At 36.7% G+C, this 15318-nt stretch overlaps 1 protein-coding gene across 1 annotated transcript; it reads right to left on the bottom strand.

Annotated features, from left to right (window-relative positions):
• Window positions 1-10887: 10887 nt before the first annotated feature.
• LOC131053335 (uncharacterized) lies at window positions 10888-11373 on the bottom strand. Its single transcript, XM_057987927.1, has one exon. It carries the CDS (start codon window positions 11371-11373, stop codon window positions 10888-10890), a length of 486 nt encoding a protein of 161 aa, XP_057843910.1.
• Window positions 11374-15318: the final 3945 nt, after the last annotated feature.

Raw genomic sequence — 15318 nt, 5'->3', positions numbered from 1 at the left:
GAGATCTTCAGTACAAAATATTTTATTCTTTGTCTTGAAATTGTTCTCAGATTAGCTACCCATATTAAATGCATCCGTCTGTCTTCCCATTAATCCCTATATTAAGATTACTATTTTTAGCAATCTCCATCTACACATAAGATATGATATCCTCTATGTAGATCATCTCAAGCCACACACCAGTCTGCAACATGGTCGTCATTAATGTATTTTCCATTCTTCCTTGACCTACCCTGATGAGATAGACAACTACCTCATTAAAATCTACCATGTTCTCTACAAGCATAGACCTTTGCATATCAAAATTCCTTTCGATATCCAAGTCATCTAATCAATCTCGATCAACTGCCACGTGCACCTCTTTGTCTATTGGCATGTACTCGTCGTGCCAAAATCTTCTTATCTGGTCAAAACCCACAAGTAATCGGGTTTTATCGCCATGAGGTTTAACAGTCACAACAACCTTAAACACTATCACTATAGCTCATAGAGGTCTTGTCACAAGTCTCCCACATTTCCTAACATTGTTGCAGAGTTCTAAGTTTTCACAACTTCCCAATTGTCTGACTTGATCCCCTTGAGTCATAAGTATCTGTCCACTATCTAAAGTCACTAGGTTGGGAGTTTTGAAAGTTTCAAAACCCCGATTGTTAGTTTTGAAGTTTCAATTTCCTATGATCATCATGGTGATCATGCGGTGTGGAAACTTTACCTTGTTTTTCAGGGCATCGTCACCTTGTACACCACGAGGCCCGCATGATAGAAAGATCCAATCAGCATGCACACAGACAAAGTGGGCTTGGAACTCCTAGAGGGATCATTGCCAAGGGGAAACATATTTCAGTCAGACACAAAACCTGTCATATCGAAAAGGTATTTCGGTATAGCTCCAAAGGTTCTACATAGGTCAATGAGAGTCTTACTGAACTGGGATGTCACATCAAAGTCATCACATGTAGTAGTTTTAACAGAGAGTTGGGCTATCAGAGATTTTTGAATAATTGGAACAACCAAACAATGTGTTCGCAAATTCTTGAAAAGTGCGATCAACTGATAAAGCATAGAGCGGGTCCCACAATTGCTGGATGTGACATAAAGTTAACCTGTGACCATTGTCAAAGATTGGGCATCAGTTAGAAATCAAAACTAAGAACAAAATGACTTCAATTTTTCAGTCGGATGCAATCACATGACATAAGAGACTTGGCTAGGCCCCACACGAATTGACTATGCCACACGTGGACCAATCAACGACTACCAACAGGATGCAAGAAGACACATGGGAAAAGAGGGCCCAACCATATTGGTGTAATGCATACCTGCTAACAAGAAATAAAAGAAGTCTTACCGAAAGATAATCTCTTGCTGAAAAGAAAGGTGGCCCCCACATGAACAACTCATCACCAAGGTGGGCGAATCAGCTCCCGCCAGATGAGTACCTGTGGACGTATGAGCGAAGTGGACCCAACAAAGGGGCATTTTGGTAGGAGATCATTCAAGTCACACTAAAAAAAGGGCATTGTCGTCAGGATTTAAGGAATCTGTGCAGGCCAAAAATTGTCTTGTTGAACCACTATGTCACACCGATAAGAGATGGATGTCGCCAAGACCAAAGCCACATCACATTGAAAAGAGGTATGTCGCCAAGAGGAGATACATGTCACACTGAAAAAGAGACATATAGGTATAACATAAAAGAGATGATGTAAGGCAAAAGTGATCTTGCTGATAAGCCTTGTCTCAGCGACACAGATACATGTCGATGAGACAAAAATGCTATCTCACCGAAAAATTGTAGAACCAAGGGATTTTTAGCATTTCTCGACCTGCAACTTGTAGAGATCAAATCCGATGGGTCAACCACACTGAGAGGCAAATTTGAAGCATGATACCAACCCTTCATGACATGAATTCAACCCCTTTTCACATCTGCAGGCAATCTTTTGTGCATATGCAATTGACCTAATTTCACACATTGTCACCTCTACAACTCATTATTCCTGCATCTCATCTCTTCTTCCCTGGTTGACATCAATCGCAACAAATGCCAACAAAAACTAATTTTTATTAACGCTCTGTGGTGACGTGATGTGAATTAGACTTGTACATAAAGCTACTTTTTTTTAAAGTTGTATGGTGATCTAAGGTGAATTAGGCTTTGACATTTTTGGAATTGACTTCAATGCATATTTTTATTTATATAAGTTTTATGATATAATTACATTTCATATGTAGACTAAATTTATATGTGTATGTTGTGTGATTGTGTGCAATAAGGTTGAATGGTATTTATATCATTGAGTTATATGTGATCGATTTGTAATTTATATACACTATACAAATTCAAATAATCCATATGGTCTAATCATAACATATGTTTTATATTGACAAGAATATGTATACAAGTCAACTGCATAAATGCCAATTCATTTTAAGGTTGTATTATGTGGCCAATGTGTACATGTCCATAATACTTTTATGTTGATATTGCATCAAATGTGTACATAAAGCTACAATTTATTATATGTTGTATGGTGACCTAATGTGAATTAGGATTTGACATTTATGTAATTGACTTGTATATGTATTCTTGTTTATATAAAATTTATGTTATGATTACATCACATGTGCAAATTGAATTTGCATGGTGTATGTAGTATTCTTGTGTGCATTATGATTGTTTGATATTTATATCATTAAGTTATATGTGATTGATTTTTATTCCACATACATTATATAAATTCAATATGCACATGATATAATCATACCATAAATTTAATATAAACAAGAATATGCATACAAGTCAATTGCATAAATAGCAATTCATATTAAGGTTGTATGGTGTGGCCAATGTGAATATGTGCATAATGCTTTTATGTTGGTGTTGCTTCAAGTGTGTACATAAAGTTGTGTTTTAATAAATTTATATGGTGACCTAAGGTGAATTATGAGTTGATATTTATGCAATTGACTTGTATTGATATTCTTGGTTATGTAAAATTTATTTAATGATTGCATCACCTAAGTAAATTGAATTTGTGTGGTGTATGTTGTGTGCATCATGATTGAATGGTATTTATATCATTGAGTTAGATGTGCTTGATTTTCCATATACATCATACAAATTCAATTTACAAGTCAATTACACAAATGCAAATGACTAGTTCACATTAGGTCACCATATAGTTTTGATAAAAAGTATCATTATTTATACACTTGATGCAACACAAACAAAAAAACATTATGCACATATGAATTAATATTTATGCAATTGACTTTTATGTATCTTCTTATTTATAGAGAATTTGTGTTTTGATTAAGTAAAAGCAGGTATTTGAAAGGTACCCGAACCTTGAACAAGCTAGGAGATCAAAAGGACATGACAGAAACATGCCTGAACACTTCAAGAAATAGAAAGATCCCATCTGAACAAAAAGGGATCAGCTTACAAAACACAAAAAACCAGAAATAGACAACGAAAGGACAACACAACGATAGCAAAAAGATAGAACCAAGAACCCCTGTAGATACAGACAGAGACCTAAATACGTTTCATGATATCCTTGGCATGGACAACCATTTGTTTCATGTTGTTCGCTGAGGTCTTTAATTCCTCTAGCTCACGACCTTTGATGTCACCCTTGGTCCTGGTATTAGCTCTAGTCCTCTTTTCATGGCCCTTCTTGTCCGACTGATCTTTATCACCATCCTTCTCTGCATTGTTCTCAAACCTATTGATCAGGATGTTCATGTTATCCACCAAAGCTTTGAGGATCTGAAAATTTTGATCTGCTATCTTCTTAACATTAGGTTCTAGTCTATCGATCCTGCTACCCAGATTGTTCATTTTATTTTCCATTTCTTTAATCTCCTTGTTATCTTCCATCTCATTGACCTTTTTTTCTATTACTATGATTTACCCACCATACATTCAATGGCTTCCGCATTGTGAAGTACATCAACCAGTTCCTTAACATGTAGGGGTTTATCACCAACAGTGACTCTTGTAATAGCCTTCATATCCATCTTCAAACTATTAATATCCTTCACCATGGTTCCGATGGTGTCACAGAAAGATTTTATAGTATTATCGATACCATTTTTATCCCCTTTATCCTCCTCTTGCAGACTTATAGTGTTCAAACCCTCAATGTTGCCCATCATCGGGTTTTCCTCCCCCTCTTTATCCAGACCCTCATCCTTCTTGTTCACCTCAACTTCCTCCTCAGAATCAATTAGAACATGGCTAATATCTTTATTGTTTCCCCTTTTAGTGTTCTTCCTCTGAGTCTGCTTTCCAGTTGCTTTCCCTTTCTTTTTTTTAATAAATTTTTTCTCAAAGGATTCAGTTTCAAACTCTGAAATGTTTGAATCTACCACAATCCTTTTCCTCTTAGCCTTATTCCTCCCTTTTTTACTAGTCTCTTCTGAATCTCCCTCAGTCTTTGAATCAAAGTTGAATCCGTTATCTTCACTCTCCGTAATCTCATCTCTTGCATTTTTGCCTTTAATAGGATTTTCAATGCATTTCCCCTTAAGCATTTTATAAACTAGAACCATAAGCCCCTGGTGGAGGGCATGGTCACCTTTGGGGTCTTTCTGAACATCCTTGATAGTGTGGTCCATAGAACATGCTAGGTAATAAGGCAAGCTCACCTTTTCCCCATATCGGAAATGGTTGAGCAGGACAAAGTGATGACCATAGGCTCTAGTAAACCTACCATCCAAAGTAATGTAGGTGATAGAAGCAAATAAAACAAACCTCCATGGCCTGCAGATCCTCTTTGGGGCATGGTAGGAATTGTTGATTTTCACCATCTTTCTCCTCTCATTATCCGTGACTAGGAACTTGTCCACTACTTTATCAGATATGTCGCGGTCCCTACAAAATTTAACACCCTCAGTAATCATCCCCATAGCCTCAACAATGACCTCCTCATCAACATTCATCATCTGGGACCCGACCAGTATTTTGCCATTTTTCCAGTTCTTGATGAAATAGTTGGTAATTGTGGGATCTTTCCCACTTAGCCTTTCCATGAACAAGTTCAGACCCCCCTACTAAAGGATATCACACACTTTGTTGTTCTTTCTCCAGTCTGAGCAGGAGGTGGGTTCAAATATTTTCTTATTACCTCCCATTTTTTCAGCAATTTCCTTAAAACACCTTCTCACAACTTCAAAACCTCTTCTCTGGTTTTTATGGAAGCCCTGTAAAAATGCCTAGAATCCGTGCCAAATGATAATGATAAGACACTTATATAAATGCTCATAACCCTGCATCGAGAAAAGTGGAAGAGGCATTAGAAACAACGATTAAAAAGTACCACGTTGCCTAGCCTGGCTACGGTCTAGATTAAGCAGGGATTTCATTTCACTAGCAATCTCACTTTCCCCATAACTAGTAATGATGTCTTCCAATTGGCAAGCCAGGTTGGTAGCCCAATCAACGCAGGATTTGGCCTCCCTATACACATATGTAAAAACACACATGTAAAAACACACATTTCAAATTCCTCACTAATTTTCTTAGTTGCTTTAATAACATTGCTAATTGACCAAGAAGGCGAGAACTTCATATTTAAACAATTGATTATGTTCAAAGAATCGCCTTCACACCAGACTCTAGTGCATTTGGCTTCCTTAGCAATGATCAACGCATGGTAAGTCGCCATAGCTTCAGCTACATGGTTTGTATGGTTTCCTATGGGGATTCTTTTTATGTTTTTGCATGTTCCCCATTCGTCCCTAAGGACCACTCCACATCCTGCAACACCCGGATTACCCTTTGAAGCACCGTCAAAATTAATTTTCATCCACCCATTGGGCAGGCTGATCCATATCACACCCTCTCTAGGATTGATCTAAATGTGCTCTTGACCATTTAATCTCCACTTATTGTAGATAATTTGATCATCCTTATCTTGAGGTTTATCAATGCCTCCTATGATATTCATGTTTTCCACTATATTTATTTTTATTTTTTCAAACACAATTTTAGCCTTAGAAATCTTCTCTCTAAAAACTCTGTCATTTCTCTCTTTCCATATACCCCAACACATATGAGGTAAGGCAAGTTTCCACAATAAAGTAGTAGACTTATTCCTTGAAGGATGGTACCAAGAGTTGAACACCTCCTGAATCGACTCTGGGAAGCCCCAACTGATTTTGAATTGGTCCAGACATCTTCCCCAAACATCAACATAAAAAGGGCAAAGAAAGAGAATATGATTAATGGTCTCCTCATTCTGCTTACATAGACTACAAACACTAGGCATGCTCATACCTCTTTTTCTGATATTCTCAATTGTTAGAACTTTATCTTGAAGGGCTGTCCAGAAAAAAATGTTAATCTTAGGGGTGAGGCCTTTCACCCATGCCTTAGCCCAGCATGGAATTTCCATGTTAGAGTACTATTGATAATAAAGAGAAGCCATAGTGAATGTACCACTTGCTGTGAATTTCCAAATTAATTGGTCTTCCTCATCAACCCTTACCATAGAGTTCATAACTTTGTTCAGACTTCGCAAGGACTGATCCACTTGAGATAAATCCTTCCACTGTCCATCTTCCCAGTAATCATCCACCCTAGATCCAAATATTTCCTTTCATTGGTTCTAAAATCTACTCCACTCAGGATTTTCAGTCAAGGGGGACTCCAGCAACCAAGGATCATCCTAGAATTGGATAAAATTCCCTTCCCCCATTTTCCATTTTGCACCCCTGGCAATTAAGTCTCTTGTTCTAGAAACATTTTTCCAAATGTTGGATCTAATTGGAATATTTTCGTCTTTAAGGAGGCTTTGAAGAGTTGGACATTGTCTTTTATACTTTTTGTCCCATATCAGTTTCCCTTCTCCCTGATTTTTATACCCTCTCCAAATCTGCTTGGCCATAAGGAACTCATTTATGTCTCTTATTCTTCTAAGACCCAATCCTCCCTTTCTTATTGGCTTGCAAACCTTATCCTAGGCAATCAAATTCATTCTCTTCTTCTCTTCAACCCATGTCCATAAAAATTTCTCTGAATCTTTTCAATAGCCTCTGCATACTTGGTGGGAATTCTAAAGAGACTAATGGCATAAAGAGGGATACTTTGAAGAGTAGATTTCAGCAGCTGGACCTTACTAGCTTGGCTTAGTAGAGCACCCTTCTAGCCAGTAAGCTTCTTGTGGAATTTATCCACTAAAGCTCCCCAAAAAGTGTCAGGTGGATCATGGCATAAGGGGAGCCCCAAGTAGGAAGCAGGAAGACTACCTACTTGACAATCTAGGATATTACTTATTTTAATCCTCCTTCTCTCTGGGGTGTTAATAAAATAAACAAAACTTTTAGACCAATGAATAAGTTGTCTAGTAGCTGAACCATAACTATCCAGAGCATTCTTTAAACTTCTAGAGTCCTGCACCATATATTTCCCCATTATTATAGAATCATCAACAAACTATTGATGGGAACAGATTTAATCCACAAAAGAAGGTTTCAATCCACAAAACTCCCCTTTCTCAACCACCTTCCCAATACATCTCCCCAAACAGTCCACCATTATAATAAAGATAACCGAGGATAGGGGATCTCCATGCCCGAGTCCTCTAGATGCTTTAAAGAAAGGGGAAGGAGATCCATTCATTAAGACAAAGAAAGAAGCCGAGGAAACTAATTGTCTGATAAGATTAATACTTCTAGAGCTGAAGCCAAAAGCAGAGAGCACATCCATCATAAAATCCCAATCCACTCTGTCATAGGCTTTAGATAGGTCAAGCTTCAGAAAAAAACCTTCTTTTTTAGAGTTAGACAAAGAATGGATATTTCATGGACTGAGATGATCCAGTCCAGGATTTGTCTACCCGGGACAAAACCACTTTGCTGAGGAGATATGATAGAGGGAAGCAACTTTAGGATTCTAGAAGTAAGAACCTTGGAAATTATCTTATAAAGAGAGTTGCATAGACTTATAGGTCTGAAGAGATCCATAGAATCAACCCCCATCTTTTTGGGGATAAGAGCAATAAAAGTGCCATTTACCTCTTTCAAAATTTTTCTAGCACCAAAAAACTCTTTCACAGCTCTGGACACATCATCTCCAATAATATGCCAATACATTTGAAAGAAAAACATGGAAAAACCATTCGAGCCAGGGGCCTTGTTGCCTTCAAAGGAATTGACAACTTTCAGAATCTCATCATGGGATGGGATAGCAATCAAGTGAGAATTATGATCATCCCCTAAGATTGTAGGAATGCATTCCAGAAGCTTCATTTGGGCTTGCATATCCAAATTCTGATCCTTAGCAAGTAGATTGGAGAAAAAATCCATAGCAGCCCTGCTCATGGGTTCTTCTTCAACACTTCTGCCATTCACTCTAATCTGAGATATTCTATGAATGGCCTTATGTCTTAAGGTGGGCATGTGGAAGTATTTAGTATTCCTATCCCCTTCCTTCAACCAAACATTTCTTGATCTTTGTTTCCAGTAGGTTTCTTCTTTGGCTATTATGTCATGATATCTCATAAGGATAACATCTTCGACATCTCTTGAAGTATTAGTATAACCATTATTCTGTATCTCATCCCAAATATCCTTTAGCTCTAAGAGGATTGTGGCTTTCAAGGCAAATATATTCCCAAAGCACTCTTTATTCCACTTCTTAACATTTTCTTTTACAATCTTCAGCTTTTTAACCACTCTGTACATGACATTTCCTTCAATATTGACCTGCCACCATTCCTTAATCTTGCTTTCCATATCTGGGTGTTTAGTCCACATTCTTTCAAATCTATAAGGGAAATTCCTCCTTCTATTCTTTGCCTCTGTCATAAAGGTAATAGGGTAATGGTCTGATCCTACCCTTATGTGAGAAGATAAAGAAGAAACATGATGGTTAAACCAATCTAGGGATAGAAGAGCTCTATCAAGTCTAACCTGAATTAAATCCTCGCCACTCCTTCTATTGGTCCAGGTAAATTTAACACCTTGCAGCTCCAGGTCATGGATAGCATTATTGTTAATACAGTCCATCAAGTCTATTCTACTGTCCAGATTAGCTTGACTCCCTCCCTTTTTTCTCATTTTCCTTCAAAGGGGTATTGAAATCTCCCATAATCACCCAACTATCCTCAGCAAATCTACCTCTTAACAAAGTAAGATTTATCCACAAATCACTTATGCCGGTCTTAGTGTTAGGAGCATACAAATTAGTTAAGACCTAAGTAGTGCAATTTTTAAGATGCTTAAATCTGATACAAGCCAAGTTGTTGTCTTGAATCAGCACCTCTCCTTCAACATTATTTTTGTTCCAAAAAGTAACAATACCTCTCGAGGCACCTTCTGAACTCCCTCCACTAACTCCTTGATTTTTGAACATCTTCAAACTTTCTACTTTATCTTTTTCCATCTTGGTTTCTTGAATCAAAAAAATATCAGGGTTTTTATCTCTAATCATACTTTTAACTAAATCATGTTTGTGAGGACTATTCAGTCCTCAAATATTCCAAGAGATGATCTTCATGGTTTTTTAGAAATACCTGCCTCAAAGATGGTTCTTTGAGTCCCATCTGCAATATTCTTGCTTGTTTCCATTGACCTCTTTTTAGCATTTGAATGTCTTATTGGAGAAGTATGCAGCGCCCCCACATCCCTAAGCCTGCTTCTAGTGTTTCTAGTCAGAGTAGTATTATTAATGTTATTAATATTCTTTTTTTTTTTTGCTTGTTCTTTATTTTGTCCTCTGCTCCTTCTTGTTCCTCCTACTTTGATTCACTTTTCCCCAGTGCCTTTTTGATGTCTTCCTCATCTCCCCATTTTGGTTCTTTTTCTTCCTGAAAAGGTCAACTTTACCTTTAATGGAGAAGCTAATGAGATCTCCGACAACCCTTGATCCAAAATGTTATCAGGTTGGGCATCCTGAATCCAGTTTGTTTCTTTATCTTTTTCAAGAGAATTAGATACAAGGTTAAAATTATCTCCTTCCTCTTTTTTGCCTTTGTATTTTTTATCTCCATTACTCTCATGCTTATCTGAGATTAACTCTGTCTTATCCTCTTCTGGTTCCTCATTTTGTTTGTTATCTTTATATTTTCTTTCTCCATGCCCTAGATCCTTGTCACTCTGCTCCATCTCCTGATGATCTATTTTTTCACTATCTCCTTTCTTCGATTCATTTCCCATTTCACTGATGAGTTATACCTCTGTCCTTCCGACCTAAGACTATTTTTCTTGATCTAGATTATTAGAATCCAAGGCTTTCAGAGAGCTATCTACTTTTTTCCAAACGTTAGCTTGGGGATGAGATTTGACCTCATTATTTGGGCATTTTTTAGTCCAATGTCTTTCTTTTTTACAATGAAAGCAAGCAAAAGGGATTGACTCAAACAATATTCTGCTTCCACTTCCCGTGTTTAGATTCTATCTCTATCTCCTCTGGCATGTTCGTATCAGGTCCAACTCCAACACAGATCCTGGCATAAATAAGCCTTCTTCTGGATGTCGTGACTTGATCAATAGAAATGAGCTCCCCGAAGGTATTGGCTATTCTTGCAAGCACATCTTCCTCCCATTATTCCATTGGGAGTCCATGGAATTTAATCTAGATCGAAACTTGAACCAGAATTTTTTTTTCTCTTCCCACATTTGGATACCACTTCTGGATGTACATGATATATTTTCTGATTGCCCAGGATCCACTACATAGAATGTTTCTTCTATCCTCCTCACAAGAGAAAGAGAAGGACAAACAACCTTTATTCATAGCAACCACATCTACCTGGCCTTTTAAGTTCCACTTTCTTTTAACAAATTTGCGGACGATCTCTATATTCAGTCTCATCCCAAAAAAATTACCAATCAATGTATTTTCCATTCTAGCAATATTATGGTCTATGATTTGGTCTAGAACAGAGATGGAAAAATTGCCCTGAGAGACATTTGAGGTATTTTAACTGGGGGCAATGAAGACTTACCTTTGGGTTTGACCCCAAACAAAGAGGACCACTTTCCAATATGCCCATTCAAACTGGGTCCCCCCTTAAGATCCTCTAGGATCCTCGAATTCTCAAGATCCCTTCCAGAAGATACTTTACCTTCCACCATGTTCTCTGAACCGCTCTCCGCTTGCTGTCCTAGGGCTCCTTCTGAGTTGCCACCTTCTAATTTTGAAATTTGAACCTGACCTTTCCCGTTGCCTCCTGATATCCTCTCTTCACATGGTATTGGTCCTCCCCCTGGGTCCCCTGAATCCAAGGGGGCATCGGGATCCTTACAACCTGAGCTCTCCCCTTTTGCAGGACTCCCTGAATCTTCTGCAGCAAGCTGTCCCTGTGTTGAACCAGAACTCTTGCTCAGAAAATTTGAATTCTTGGCCCGAACGCTCTCCATTCCGCTCATAAAATTTGAATTCAATACATTTTTTAGATTGTTAATCTACTGGAAGTGTTTAGTTACTATATCTTGATTTTGTGCTTGTAAGGTTTTATGAACATAGAGAATTTGTGTTATCATTATGTCACAAGTGTAAATTAAATTTGTGTGTTGTATATGGAAAACTAATCACACATAATTTAAAGTAAATTCCATTCAATCCTAATGTACACAACATACACCATACACATTTAATTTACACATGCGATGCAATTAAAATATAAATTTTATATAAACAAGAATATATTTATAGGTCAATTACATAAATGTGAAAGCCTAATTCATATTAGGACACCATACAATTTTGATAAAATGTAGCTTTATATGTACACTTGTTGTGAAACCAACATAAAATCATAATGTACATATACACATTGGTCAAATAATAAAAATTGATTTATGCAATTGACTTGTATACATATTCTTGTTTATATTAAATTTATGTTATGATTACACCATATGTATAAATTGAATTTATATGGTGTATGTGGAATACAAATCAATCATATATTACTTAATGATATAAATACCATTCAATACTAATGAACACAAGCATATGCCATACACCATACAAATTCAATTTACACGTGGTGTAATCATAACATAATTTTAATTTTATATAAACAAGAATATACATACAAGTCAATTGCATAAACATTAAAGCTCAATTCACATTAGGTTACCATACAGCTAATAACATGTAGCTTTATTTACACACTTGATGCAACACCAACATAAAATTATTATGCACATATAGAGATTGGCCACACAATACAACCTTAACATGAATTGACATTTATGCAATTGACCTATATACATATTGTTGTATGTATAAAACTTATGTTATGATCACATCTTAAGTGTTAATTAAATTTGTATGGTGTATATGCAATACAAATCAATCACATGAATCAATGACATAACTACCATTCAATCCTAATGCACAAGCACATGGCATACACCATATAAAACATATTTATACATGTAATGCAATGATAACATAAATTATATATATACAAGTCAATTGTATAAATGTCCATTCATATTAAGGTTGTATAGCATGACCCATCTTTGTATATGTGTATAATGATTTTCTATTGGTCTTGCATCAAGTTTGTACATAAACATACTTTTTGTTACATTTATAATAAGGCTTCTTTCTATTAAAGTTGTATGGTGACCTAATGTGAATTAGGCTTTAACATATCTGTGTAAAGAGGAAATTTTGATTTGGCAATTAAAAACATAGAAGGAGAAATCACCAAATCAATTTTCGCTTTGGGGGAGGAATTCCTTTACATTCAAAAGAGGGAGGAATCCACTAGATTCAGCCACAAATCAAATAAGGACTGAATACTAAGTGGATTGATTGATCATCATGTGTTTTTCCCTTTTTTGTAAGTGAAAATGTTGATTTAGGGTAAAGTGTTGAAATTGAAGACAAAACTGAGAAAATATGAGCTACAGGTTCGGGATTTTGTTGTGCACCTGGATCTGAGTAATATAATATGATTTAGATCTATCCTATGAAAATGCCCCAAAAAAGTAGGGACCGTGATGCGGCAACATGGTTCTCTGATTTTTTCGCACACCAAAAAGGGTTGTTTTGTCTCTATGTTTGAAGCTTATTCTAAGAAGTACAACTATGCACATGTTTCTTGCACACAAAAAGAAAAGGAAATAGGTTGGGAATAGGGGCTTGCCTTAGGTAAAACCCTAATTTTGGAATTAACCATGAAATTGAGATAAATGTAATTGAAATGATTGGAAGGAAAGGTTCTCCTTTTGAGGGAGATGTTGAATTATGGCTGAAAATGAAATGATCATACCTCCTTGTCAAGTTTCGCTTGCCTCCACATGGAATTAGGATTTCATGAAATAGGATTTAGATCTCCATTTCAATGTTTGAATCTTGACTTTATTGCTGCTCCAAGGCTTGAAGGAAGACTGAAGATGCTCAATTTCTCTTGAATGCTTGAATGCTTGATCTATTGTGTACTTTAATGCTTCTCAATTCTTGTAGGATGGATGTTCAAATGAGAGGAGAAATCCTCTTTATATACTTGCTCGTTGAGAAAATTAACTAATTTTTCGACATGAGCCAACATGGAGAGGGGAATCTCGCTCAAATTTGAAATATGAAAAAGGGTTAAAAGAGGGCCCATTTTAGGGATGACCATGGTGCCATGAGTTGGTCTTGACCTATTTTGTGTCAGGATCAAGGTGCCCAATAGGGTGTCAATCAAGGTTTTTTATGTTTCTGACGTGCATGAGCATAATTAGGTCTTCAATCAAGCCAAGAGGCGCAAACACTAAGGTGAAGACCCAAATGTGGTCAAAATTGCAAGGGGTGCAATTTTAGGACACTACATTTAGCCCCCACTTTAGTGAAAGTGTAATAACCCTCTCTACTTCCAAAAAAAAAATCCCAACTATTTTTTTTTTAAATTTATTTATTTACTTATTCTTAATCATTCTTAATTGTGTTTGATTCAATTACATTCTCAAGTACATCTATCCAAATGGGATAGGAATCCATCTAACCGGGATGGGCATCAAACCATACAGGCTAGGCATCTATCCATATGGGACTAGGCATCTAACCATACGGGTTAGGCATCTAACCATACGAGCTAGGAATCTATCCATACGGGACAAGAGGTTTCATCCATCCAATCTGGAATAGGCATCTACCCAAATGAGGTAGGCATCTATTCATAAGAATAGGATATGCTCTGGCTAGAGACTTTAGACTCATTGGGACCATTCGGGTCCTGAGCCACTCTCCAAAGACTACAGTCCCCTACTAGGAGTGCACTGAGGTCGTCATCCTTAGGAGTATAAAAATAATTACATAAACAAGCTTGACTTCTGCCCTGAAATTCGGCCTAAAGCCTTAGGAAGTCAAGCGAATCCATACAAGTTTCCTTCTAAGTATGTATTGAATTAATTTTAACCTTTAAATTAGTATTTGTACCATTTGATTAAAAAACCAAGGAGCTTTGAAAACCAACTACTCACCCATAACCAAATCCTAATCCCCATCCCGAACGCCTGAGTACAAGGGACAACTCCATCCCTAGACTGCCTACATACCCGTTTTGGCACGGGATTAAGGCGTAAAGTATGTAGTTCTAGTTTCTAACTATTGTTTAATGTAAACTGTTTGGTGGGTACACAACCCTTTTTGGGGTCAATGTCCCAGCCAGTTTCTCTGTGGTTGCTACCCACGATGGTAGCTCTATAGCAAAAAGGCTCAAGGTGGCCTCATACTTGTGGCCTAAAACAACTAGGTCCTATTTCCTATTAAGTATGTCACCCTCAATTTGTTATCATCCATTGAATTTCCATCAAGAAATATAAATTTTAAAAATCATTACACACAATCAAACCCTAAAGGCGTTTTCTAAGGTTTAACCGAGCGGATGCAAAATTCATTTGAAATTTATCTTTTTAGATTATCGATCCAAGGGAAATTACCCACCCCCTTGGATTTTAACTTTCAAATGACCCTTACTTCTCCCCGACAGTTTATAGGGAGGATGCCACGGATGCTGTTGTTGCAACTTTATTAGGCATTAAGTGCAATAGCTCATCTCGACAGTATTAATCGTAAGCATGACCCAAAGGCAATATAGATACCAAATGTTGCTGAGGTTTTTGTTTCCAACTCCTCTTGTTTAGTTGAATAATTAGGAATTTAGGATAGAATTCATGAATCTTAAGTAAGGCAATACTAATACAACTATGAAAAAAAAAAACTATTATATACTTGATCGCTTGAAATTAAGAACTAAGGTATAAATTTCATGTAATCGAAAGGAACAAAATCAACTACTTTGGAATAGTAAACTATGAAAAAAAATAAAAATTAAAACTATGAAACTTGAACTAAATGCATGA

The sequence above is a fragment of the Cryptomeria japonica genome, chromosome 8 (assembly GCF_030272615.1).
Source record: "Cryptomeria japonica chromosome 8, Sugi_1.0, whole genome shotgun sequence".
Classification (NCBI taxonomy): domain Eukaryota; kingdom Viridiplantae; phylum Streptophyta; class Pinopsida; order Cupressales; family Cupressaceae; genus Cryptomeria; species Cryptomeria japonica.
This window is presented reverse-complemented; position numbering and strand designations above follow the sequence as displayed.

Coding starts and splice junctions, on each gene's coding strand:
- LOC131053335 (XM_057987927.1), bottom strand. CDS start 11,373: ATGGAGAGCGTTCGGGCCAAGAATTCAAATTTTCTGAGCAAGAGTTCT.